This window comes from Narcine bancroftii, chromosome 3, assembly GCF_036971445.1.
Source record: "Narcine bancroftii isolate sNarBan1 chromosome 3, sNarBan1.hap1, whole genome shotgun sequence".
Lineage (NCBI taxonomy): Eukaryota > Metazoa > Chordata > Chondrichthyes > Torpediniformes > Narcinidae > Narcine > Narcine bancroftii.
The window spans coordinates 166,401,225-166,413,330 of NC_091471.1; the positions used below are offsets into that span (position 1 = coordinate 166,401,225).

Genomic DNA, 12,106 nt, shown 5'->3' on the forward strand with positions numbered 1-12,106 from the left:
GTTTCACTTTTATTTGCGTTAATCTTGTATCCCGACACTTCTCCATATTCCTTCAATTTCTTATGTAATTCTTTTATTGATATTTCTGGTTCTGTTAAGTATACTATAACGTCATCTGCAAATAAACTGATTTTATATTCCTTGTCTTTTATTTTTATCCCTTTTATTTTATTTTCTGTTCTTATCAGTTCTGCTAGTGGTTCTATGGCTAACGCGAACAATAAGGGCGATAGTAGGCATCCCTGCCGTGTTGATCTGCTTAAGTTAAATTGTTTTGATATATATCCATTTACTGTCACTTTCGCCAATGGCCCCTTATATAATGCTTTAATCCAATTAATATATTTCTCTGGTAAACTGAATTTTTGTAGTACTTTAAATAAATAATTCCATTCTACTCTGTCAAAGGCCTTCTCTGCGTCTAAAGCAACCGCTACTGTTGGAGCTTTATTTCCTTCTACTGCATGAATTAAGTTAATAAATTTACAAATATTGTCTGTTGTTCGTCTTTTTTTAATAAATCCAGTTTGGTCTAGATTTACTATTTTTGGTACATACTCTGCTAATCTGTTTGCTAATAGTTTAGCTATTATCTTATAATCTGTGTTAAGTAATGATATTGGTCTATATGACGCTGGTGCGAGTGGATCTTTCCCTGTCTTTGGTATTACTGTAATTATTGCTGTTTTGCATGAATCTGGTAAGCTTTGTGTTTTATCAATCTGGTTGATTACTTCCAGGAGGGGATGGATTTAATAAATCTTTAAATGTTTTATAGAATTCTATTGGGAATCCATCCTCTCCTGGTGTTTTATTATTCGGTAGTTTTTTTATTATCTCTTGTATTTCTACTATTTCAAATGGTTCTGTTAATTTATTTTGTTCCTCTATTTGTAATTTCGGTAGTTCAATTTTAGTTATCCTTCTTTCCCTTCATTTTCAGTTTGGTATAATTGTTCGTAGAATTCTCTGAAGTTTTCATTAATCTCTGTTGGATTATATGTGATTTGTTTGTCTTTTTTCCTTGATGCCAATACCATTCTCTTAGTTTGTTCTGTCTTAAGCTGCCATGCTAAAATTTTGTGCGTTTTTTCTCCTAGTTCATAATATTTCTGTTTTGTCTTCATTATGTTCTTCTCCACCTTATATGTTTGTAGTGCTTCATATTTTTTTTTTATCTGCCAATTCTCTTCTTTTAGTTGTGTCTTCCTTCATTGCTAATTCTTTTTCTATATTTGCTATTTCCCTTTCCAACTGCTCTGTTTCCTGATTATAGTCCTTCTTCATCTTGGTTACATAACTTATTATTTGCCCTCTGATGAACGCTTTCATTGCGTCCCATAGTATAAACTTATCTTTCACTGATTCCGTATTTATTTCAAATTACATTTTAATTTGTCTTTCAATGAATTCTCTAAAATCCTGCCTTTTAAGTAGCATGGAGTTTAATCTCCATCTATACATTCTTGGAGGGATGTCCTCTAACTCTATTGTCAATATCAGGGGTGAGTGGTCTGATAATATTCTAGCTTTATATTCTGTTTTTCTAACTCTGTCTTGCATGCGAGCTGATAACAAGAATAGGCCTATTCTTGAGTATGTTTTATGTCTACCCGAATAATATGAATATTCATTTTCCTTTGGGTGTTGTTTCCTCCATATATCCAAAAGTTGCATTTCTTGCATCGATTTAATTATAAATTTGGTTACTTTGTTCTTTCTGTTAATTTTTTTCCCAGTTTTATCCATGTTTGAATCCAAATTAAGGTTGAAATCCCCTCCTATTAGTATGTTCCCTTGCGTGTCTGCTTTCATCAAAAAAATATCTTGCATAAATTTTTGATCTTCTTCGTTAGGTAAATATACATTGAGTAAATTCCAAAACTCCGAATATATATGACATTTTATCATTACATATCTCCCTGCTGGATCTATTATTTCCTCTTCTATTTTAATTGGTACATTTTTACTGATTAATATAGCTACTCCTCTAGCTTTTGAATTATATGACGCTGCTGTTACATGTCCTATCCAATCTCTCTTTAATTTCTTGTGCTCCATTTCAGTTAAGTGTGTTTCTTGCACGAATGCTATATCAAATTTTTCTTTTTTCAGTAAATTTAGCAGTTTCTTCCTTTTAATTTGGTTATGTATTCCGTTAATATTTAAAGTCATATAGTTCAACATAGCCATTTCATACTTTGTTTATCTTTCCTTTCCGTCTCTTCATCATCACCTTTCCTTCTTATCCATTTCTGCTTTCTTGTTTTGAACACTTTATAAGACAACATTTCTAAAACATCAAACATTTCCCTTATTCTCTTATCTAAAATTTCTTTAACCCCACTATCCCCTCCCCTTCCTAAGTTGCCCTTTATCCCATCCCTTGTCGGGCAACCACATCTCCCCTCTCCATTTGGATTTGCGAATTCACTCGCAAGCGTCAACTGATTTCGCAGTGACCATAACTCCTCCCCACCCAGCCCCCCCCGAAAAGATTTTAATTTTCATATACAACAAAGGTCACTCTCTTAATTCCTTCTTTACTTCCTCTCTTCCCTTTCTTTCCCTTATTAATTCTTATCTATACTCTATATATTTTCCTTTAAATACGCATACACTCATGTACACACACACATATATATATACACACACACACACACACACACACACACACACACACACACACACACACACACATATATATATATACCCATATACACACATACATATAGTTCGTGGTCATTTTTGCTCTCGTTACATGTCTTCATCTCTCTATCTGTTTTGTAATTGTTCTGCAAATTTTCGTGCTTCCTCCAGATCTGAGAATAGTCTATTTTGCTGCCCTGGAATAACTATTTTAAGTACCGCTGGGTACTTTAGCATAAATTTATATCCTTTTTTCCATAGGATCGCTTTTGCTGTATTAAACTCCTTTCTCTTCTTCAGGAGTTCAAAACTTATGTCTGGATAAAAAAAAAATTTTGACCTTTGTATTCCAGTGGCTTTTTGTCTTCTCTTATTTTCCTCATTGCTTTCTCCAATATATATTCTCTTGTTGTATATCTTAGGAATTTTACTAAAATAGATCTTGGTTTTTGTTGTGGCTGTGGTTTAGGGGCTAATGTTCTATGTGCCCTTTCTATTTCCATTTCTTCCTGTAATTCTGGTCTTCCTAGGACCCTGGGGATCCAATCTTTTATAAATTCTCTCATATTCTTGCCTTCTTCATCTTCCTTAAGGCCCACTATCTTTATATTATTTCTACTATTATAATTTTCCATTATATCTATCTTCTGAGCTAACAGCTCTTGTGTCTCTTTAACTTTTTTATTAGATTCTTCTCATTTCTTTTTTAAGTCCTCTACTTCCATTTCTATGGCTGTTTCTCATTCTTCCACCTTGTCCACTCTTTTTCCTATATCTGACATGACCATCTCTAATCTATTCATTTTTTCTTCTGTACTTTTAATTCTTCTTTTTATTTCACTAAATTCTTGTGATTGCCATTCTTTTACTGATTCCATATATTCTTTAAAAAAATATATATCCATTGTCTTGCCCTTCCCTTCTTCTTCCATTTCTCTATGTTCTTCTTCTTCTTCTTCCTCTGGGTTGGCCATCTGTTGTTTCCTTGATTTCTTTTTACTCTCTTTCTTGTTCTCGTTGTTTTCTATGTTCTCTTCTTGTTGTTGTGCTGTAGCTGTCATTCTCAGCTGTGGAGATCGACTCCTCAGCTGGTCCCCCCTCCCGTCAGTGTTTTTTTTGTCATGTGCGGTTGCACACTTTTGCTTGGGTCCGCGAGCCATTTTTGTAGTCCCGAGCTCGGGACTTCAACTGACCTGAGGGAGCGGGCTTCTCTCTCCGCGGCGGGCCTCCTCGGACAGGTAAGGCCTTCACCTTCTTCTTCCGATGTCTTTTCTTCTTCTCTTCTTCCTGTTGCTTTCGACTTTTCTTTCTTCGCTGCCATTTTCTTCCCACCTTTACTTTCACTTTATTTTAATTTTTGTGTTGTGCCTTTGTGTTTTCTGTGTTTTTTTTAAACTTTTCCGGAGAGGGCTGGAGTTCCCCGACCGGCCACTACTCCATCACGTGACTCCTCCCTAACTTTCCAAGTTGCCGTATGGTGAGACAATACCTTTCTTTCTAGTTCTGCCCATAGTAACTGAATCAAGATCTCTGAGAGCACACAACTAGTATAGTTGTGCACCACCCTGGTTTCCCCAAAGACATTTCCTAACTCAGCCATCAGTTGCACAGTATGGGTCCATGTTTGCATTTGGGCCCGATATCCCAAATATATCTCCTCCTGCACCATGTTTCCCCATGCATTTCTAATTCCGATTCCTTCCCCAACCTTAGTCCCTTCCTTCTGTGTCTTATTCTGTAGTGTCTCAATATCTGCAGCATTCAATATTCCCATTCCAGTCCCTACGTCTCCCAGGACTCCTTCTACTAGTCCCCGTTTACCACGGCATTTAGCCACCTTTAATCCAGGGTAGACATTCTGGCAGGTTCTAGTATTGTCTGAAATGGTGTGCCCCAGGAACTGGAGGGACTCCTTGCCGAACTGGCATTTGATCGTGTTGACCATGAGGCTGAAGTCTGCCAGCCGGGCAAAGAGTGTGAGGAGGTGGGTTTTGTGTTCATCGTGGTTACGACTGGCAATGAGAACATCATCCAGGTAAATGAACACAAAGTCCAGGTCTTTTCCATCTGCGTCCATGAGGCACTGGAACATTTGGGCCACGTTCTTTAGACCGAAAGGCATACACAGGAACTTGAAGAGGCTGAAAGGGGTGATAATGGCCGCCTTACCCACTTCGTCTGGATGAACTGGGATCTGATGGTATCCCTGCACGAGGTCCATTTTGGAGAAGACCCATGCACCGTGGAGGTTGGCGGAGAAGTCCTGTATGTGGGGCACTGGGTACCTGTCGGAGGTGGTTGCATCATTCAACCGATGGTAGTCCATGCACAATCTCTAGTCCCTGGACGATTATGGAACCATATGGAGCGGCGAAGCCCAGGCGCTGTCCGAGCGCTGGACGATTCCCAGTTCCTGGAGCCTGGAGAACTCCTCTTTTGCCTGCTGGAGCTTCTCAGGTGAAAGCCATCTGGGTCTAGCATGCAGTGGGGTGCCCTGTGTGGCAATGTGGTGGAAGACCCCATGCTGTGGCATTGAACCGTGGCTCTAAGATGGCGGGAAATTCGTGGAGAATCACATCAAACTTGTCCCTGGCGGTGGCTACGGTGGTGATTTTGAGCCTCCTGGCTTCTGCTGTGTCCAGTTGGGTGGAGTGGAACATTCGGGCATTGACCATCATTTTTTCCCTAATGTCAACCAGTAAGCTGTGAGCTCTGAGGAAGTCGGCCCCTAACAGCGCGGTGCCCACGGAGGGTAGGGTGAACCTCCAGTGGAACTTCTTCTCGATCTGGATCTGTGCCCTGTGGGTGCCGTAGGTCCTGATGGTGGAGCCGTTGGCCGCCCGTAGGGTTGGACCTCGAGATCGGGTGCAAGTCTCTAATGCTGTGGAGGGAAGGACGCTGAGCTCAGCCCCTGTGTCAACCAGGAATCGGCGGCCAGTAGATCTGTCCGTCACATGAAGGAGGCTGTTTGTGTGGTCAGCCATCATAGCCATCAAAGGCGGCTGGCCTGGTCATTTCCCTGAAACCCGTAGAGCTGGCGGCATTTCCGGGCTTGCGCTCCCCAGTGCTGGTGGTAGAAACACCAAGTTGATTGGCCCTCCTCTCGCTTAGTCTTGGGAGCGGCTTGCAGTCGACTGGCTCCTGGGCGTGCCACCTGGTTGAGGGCTGCCTCATTCTCCCTTTTCATGCAACAGAGGGCATCCGCAGGGGCTGCTGCTCTCCTCGGGTTCGAGAAGTCTTCATCTGTGTGGAGCAGCTGGATGTCCTCCAGCATCTGTTCCAGAAATATCTGGTGGAAGAGAAAACAAGGCTTGTGGTCTTGCGCCAGGGCCAGCATTTCGTCCATCAGCGTCGATGGACTACGATCCCCAAGCCCATCTAGGTGAAGGAGCCTGGAAGCCCGTTGCTGGGGAGTTAGCCTGAAAGTTTCAAGCAGCAGGTCTTTGAGGGCGGTGTACTTGCCCGTAGCCGATGGGTGTCGTCCACCCTCACTGCCGTATCTTGGTCCAGAGCGCTCACGACATGATAGAACATCGTGGCATCTGAGGAGATGTTGCAGAGTTGAAATTGTGCTTCCGCCTGCCCAAACCACGTTCTCGGTTGGTGGGTCCAAAAGGGGGGAAGCTTGATGGAGACAGCGTTAACCTCTGCTGAATCCATGGTGTTTTGAGTCCAGAAAAACGTCTGGGCTCATCGGGGTCACCACTGTGGCAGTGTGAGCAGTGGAAGAAACACAGCCACCACATTGAGAGTCGTTAACGACTGTTTTTATTTAAATTCAGCACGTGCCTATAAAGGCAGCATGAGCTCAGTCACCTGGTGCATTGTGACATCATAATCGCTGCCCAGGGTGGGCGCTGGAAGGGATGCTGGAGTCAGAGAGAAATCTCTGACGATGCCATTTCCTCATGGCTGCCCCACCACGTGGTGATACAAACGGGACCGGTTCGCCATGAGGATATGCGCTTTCACAGTTTTATGTATATAAATGAGATCGTTTTTGATATATACAAACAGAAAACACCACTACACTTGGTGGGGTTTCCGGTAGAACTGTTTATTTAAATTTTGTGCGCTCCCCTTTAAGGCCAATGGGAGTTCTGCCCCACGCAGCAGTGACGTCATCACGTGGCCCAGGGCGTGAGCAGTGGTCTAAGCCACGAGGCAATGAGCAAGCTCTTACGCCACCATCTTCTGCAGCTGCCCCGCCACCGCAGTGGTACAAATGGGGCCAGTTCGCTCACAGAGATGTGTGCCACCACACAATGACCCCCCTGCCCCCAGAACCAGCTTATGCATCCCACCGCTTGGGCAGCCGGCCCCTCCATTTAGGTTGTACTGTCTGCACTGACTGGTTTAAGTCCATGTGTGCCGGCTTTAGCCGATCCACTGTGAAAAGTTCCTCCCTCCCCACAATGTCCAGAGTAAAGATCGCTGGAGGACTTCATATAGGCCCTCATATGGGTGCTGCAGGGGGGCCAGGTGTGGGCCATGCTGAACCAACACGAACTCCGCTGAGTCCAGCTCTTTGTGGATGTTGGCCGGTGCTTGCCATGGTGGATGGGCAGTGGGAGTGTTAATGAGGCGAGCTTGTTGCTGAGGTCTGTGAGTAGTGTCGGGGTCTCATCCATCAAGGCGGACGAGGCTCTGTCCTCCCAGGCCATCGAGGTGCATCAGCCTGGCCATGTGCTGCCGATGGGAGAGACTGAAGGTGCTGAGGAGGAGGGTTTTGAGGGTGATGTACTTGCCCTCTTCAGGAGGATCATGGATCAGCTCATCCACTCTGGCTGTTTCTTCGTCGAGGACACTCACCACGTGGTAGAACATTGTGGAGTCTGAGGTGATCTGCCGGAGTCAAAACTGCGCCTCCGCCTGCCTGAACCACATGCGGGGCCAGTGGGTCCAGACAGCACTGATCACCGATGAATCAGATCACCAGATATCGTCACCAATGGGGTCAGCAATGTAGCAGCTGCTACACACAGAAAACACCACTGGACTCGGTGGGGTTTCCGGTAGAACTATTTATTTGAATTTCACGCGCGCCCCTTTAAGGCCAACGGGAGTTCTGCTCCGCATAGCGGTGACATCCTCACATGGCCCGGGGCGCGAGCTGTGGCCTAAGCCACAAGGCAATGAGCAAGCCCCGACGGTGCCATCTTCTGCAGCTGCCCTGCTGGCGCGGCAGTACAAACAGGGTCAGTTCACTCACAGAGATGTGCGCCGTCACAATTTTGTATTTTGAAGAGTATTTGTGTAATCCTTGTCTCTTTTTCTTTTTTTAATATTTGGATCTCAAGGGAAGTTGGTCGTAATTTAGAATATGAATTGTTTGAAGATAGCTTAGGTAGGTTTAAATGGATTATTAAAGGAAAACTTTTGGAGTACAAGGGGAGTTTGGAGTAAATTAGAAGTAAGATTTGAATTATTGGAGGATTTGTATTGGGTCTAATTAATATTTGGAGATTATAAGATGGGGAGTTATATTTATAACTAAATATTAATTGGAGATTTAAAATATTTTTATATATATATGGGTATGTTTATATATGATGTGTTGCTTTTGGGATAATTTTTTGTGTTTGGATTTCAAGAGGAGTTGGGAGTAAATCAGAAGTAAGATTTCAATTATTGGAAGACATCTCTGTATGATATTGAGTTGTGATGAGTTCTTCTGGAATAATTCCTGTTTTTTTTCTTTCCCTATTTATTTCTTTTTTGTCTATTGGGGTAGGGGATGGGGGATTTATAACATAACGCAATGCACAAATGATTAATAATTGATGTCATCAGATGCATTGTAGATGAAAATTTTAAAATAAAATAATCTTTTTAAAAAAGAGAATGGATTGGCCCAAGGTGCTGCGGAAATGAAACTGTTTGGTTCAGTGAATACTTGCTCTCAGTGCAGCATTTTCTCCAGGGGCGGAGGCAGAGACAACACAGCAGATGTGAGCAGAGCGCTGAGCAGAGGAATGAAGATGTTTTGCTGGGGGGTGGACGTGTCGACCCAGATGCCGCTGCTGGAGAGCGGGGCACCCCGAACCTTTTCAGAGCCAAGCGAAATCCAGTGTCTGCGGGACAAGCCGGTGACAGAGGTTTCATGCGGTGCAGGGCACACCGTGTTTCTGCTGACCGACGGCACCGTGTATACCTGCGGCCAGAACGACAGCGGCCAACTCGGGAGGAAAGCGAGCACAACCGCCTTGGGTAAGCATTCAACCTGAGCCGAGAGCGATCTTCCCAAAGTTTCCGCACCAACCAGCTCCAGTAGGCTGTTGGATTATTTAAAGCCGGGGATCCACTTTAATTTTCCCAGCTGCCAATACCTCAGACCTGCCTCTTCTTCCCCAATTCTGGCGGAGGGTTGGAGACCCCAAACCTTTTGCATGTTTCTCTTTGCACCAATGCCATCGAAGTTATTCCTGCTCCCCCAGCATTTTCTGGTTTTATTTCCAACTCCCAGCGTCTGCAAATTTCTTTTCGATTTTCATCAACTTGCTACAGCTCAGGCTCCCGACAGAACCCAATAATAATTTAATGCAAAAGCAGGAACGTGTGGATGGTTTAAAGCCCTGGCTTTCCTGTGAATTTGCCGAAAGCCTCTCTTCCCCCGCTGGCCAGCCTGAAAGGACGAAGTGAAAATCAACAGTTTCGTTTTCCTCGTTGGAAGTTGTTGGTGAAATAGTTTCAATTTCCACTGTTTGCGGAGAGGATAACGCTCACTCGGTGTTTTTCTTTCCCAGTATTTTGTTGAAGCAGAAACCTTGAATCCGCTTCCACCAGGGAGCTTCCTTCCACTTGCCAGGGGAATGGAACCTTAGGACCAGCAGCTTAGCTCCGCAGACCTTCTCAGCGCATCCGATGTTCCCGTTATGGGTTCAGATGCCAACAGACTCCCCCCTCTGTTCCTGTTATAGGTTCAGATGCCAACAGACTCTGCCCTCTGTTCCCGTTATAGGTTCAGATGCCAACAGACTCCCCCCCTCTGTTCCCGTTATAGGTTCAGATGCCAACAGACTCCCCCCTCTGTTCCCGTTATGGGTTGAGATGCCAACAGACTCCCCCCTCTGTTCCTGTTATAGGTTCAGATGCCAACAGACTCTGCCCTCTGTTCCCGTTATAGGTTCAGATGCCAACAGACTCCCCCCCCCTCTGTTCCCGTTATAGGTTCAGATGCCAACAGACTCCCCCCTCTGTTCCCGTTATGGGTTGAGATGCCAACAGACTCCCCCCTCTGTTCCCGTTATAGGTTCAAATCCCAGCAGACTTCCCCCTCTGTTCCCGTTATGGGTTCAGATGCCAACAGACTCCCCCCTCTGTTCCTGTTATAGGTTGAGATGCCAACAGACTCCCCCCTCTGTTCCTGTTATAGGTTCAGATGCCAACAGACTCCCCCCTCTGTTCCCGTTATAGGTTCAGATCCCAGCAGACTTCCCCCTCTGTTCCCGTTATGGGTTCAGATGCCAACAGACTCCCCCCTCTGTTCCCGTTATGGGTTCAGATGCCAACAGACTCCCCCCTCTGTTCCCGTTATAGGTCCAGATGCCAACAGACTCTGCCCTCTGTTCCCGTTATAGGTTCAGATGCCAACAGACTCCCCCCTCTGTTCCCATTATGGGTTAGTTGCCGCTGGAGCAACGTCCTAGGGTTTGTCTGGGGAAGGAATTAGGTTTCATAGAGTCACACAGTGTGAAAAGAGGCCAACACCCATCTTGCCAAAGCTGACCAAATGTCCCACTTTCACTTGTCCCATCTGCCTACATTTCACAAGGTAGAGGAGCAGAAGTTTGCCCCATCGAGCTTGGTCCGCAATTCTAATCAGGAGCTGATCCATCCTCTCACTCAGCCCGACTACCCTGCTTCCTCCTCATAACCTTGATGCTTTGGCTAATCAAGTACCTGTCAATCTCTGCCTTAAATGCAGCCAAGACATTGCTTCCACAGCTGTAGCAACAGCTTCCATAGACTCACCACCCTCTGTCTAAATATTTTTTCAACATCTCTCCTTTAACTTGGCACTCTTTTATGCTGAAGTTGTGTCCTCTTGTCATAGAATCTCCTACCATTGGAGACATCCTTGTTACATCTACTATTTCCAGGCTTTTCAGCATTTAAAATGCAGAAGGGAATTGTTAAATGGGATTCATAGGTCTAGACAACATTGGGAGATTGATTTGAATGCTAATATTGATTAAACAAATTGTCAGAGTTGTGTCAGGATAGCATGACAAAAATTATAAATGTTAGATACGGGTTAGTTCAATATAATTTCTTGCATCAATGATATCTTACTTGACAAAAGTTAAATAAATTAAATCAGATTGATCCGATCAGTGTTTTGGATGTGGTCAGAGGGTAAGTACTTTTTTTTTACATTCCGTTTGGTCCTGTCCAAAGTGAGAACTTTTCGGTCAAATTTGGCAGTTTATCTGGAATGGGTATGGGAATCAATGTTATTCTTATTAGGCAATATTGAAGGGATAAGACCGAAATTGAAATGATCTATCTATCAAAAACAATTTTTAAAGATTGCCTTAGCAGTAGCAAGCAAGTGTATAGCAGTAACATGGAAACCAGATACTCATTTGGGTTTGGAACATTGGAATGCAGAGATGTTGTGTTCCTTTGGAGAACATCACATATAGTTTGAGACATAAGTATGATGTATTTTTGAAAATTTTGCTTGGTTATACCATCATTAAAATAGATTTGATATTAATAATTGTCATATTTTGTACTTGGATATTATTACATGCATGGAAAACATTAAAATAAAATTTTCCAAAAATAAATCATGGCACTCTCATGGAGGGAAGTCTGGACTTCACAGATGGCACCGTAAAGCTCCTTCATGGGTTCACTTTCATTACCCCAAAGCTGGAATGTAGACTGCAGAAATCCGCATGGTAGAGACTTTCTTGGACAGGTAGAAGTGTCTGCGTTTCACCATTAGGTACTCTTATCTCTACTGAGCAGAAGAACCCCAAAATAATATTATTTAAATATAATTGTACCCACCATAAGCATTTCCCCTGCCAGTTTACTACCATCCCTCTGGAAAAGGTAGCCCTCTGGTCCCTTTGCAACATTTCTCCTGTCACAAACTATTCCCTCTTGTATCAGATACCCCTACCCTGGGAAAAAACTCATGGTTATATATAACTCTGTAAGGCCACTTCTCAGCCTCCTGAACTACAGCAAGAAAAATCACAACCCATTTCCTGTCTCCTGTTGCCTCTACGCACCAATCCCAGTAACATCTTTGTGAATTTTTCCTGTACTCTTGCCAGCTTAATGGTAGCTTTGCATCTCCTCCCATTCAGCTATCCAGTTAGACTCAGATGGAGCCTGGTGTCCCACTGCAAGTCTTAAGTTACATTTTCTCTTTGATAGCTCAAACTTTTATTCAGCCAGTGCTGTCCCTTCCTCACCCAGTACTTAAGTCACCATATTC

At 43.7% G+C, this 12,106-nt stretch overlaps 1 protein-coding gene across 2 annotated transcripts in view; it reads left to right on the plus strand.

Annotated features, from left to right (window-relative positions):
• The window catches only part of LOC138757800 (probable E3 ubiquitin-protein ligase HERC6), an 88,781-nt gene that overhangs the window by 18,119 nt on the left and 58,556 nt on the right, over positions 1-12,106 (plus strand). For both annotated transcript variants that reach the window (XM_069925721.1, XM_069925720.1), the window contains exon 2: positions 8,573-8,859. In XM_069925721.1, coding sequence (XP_069781822.1) covers positions 8,573-8,859 — 287 coding nt within the window. The remainder of the gene's footprint in view (positions 1-8,572; positions 8,860-12,106) is intronic.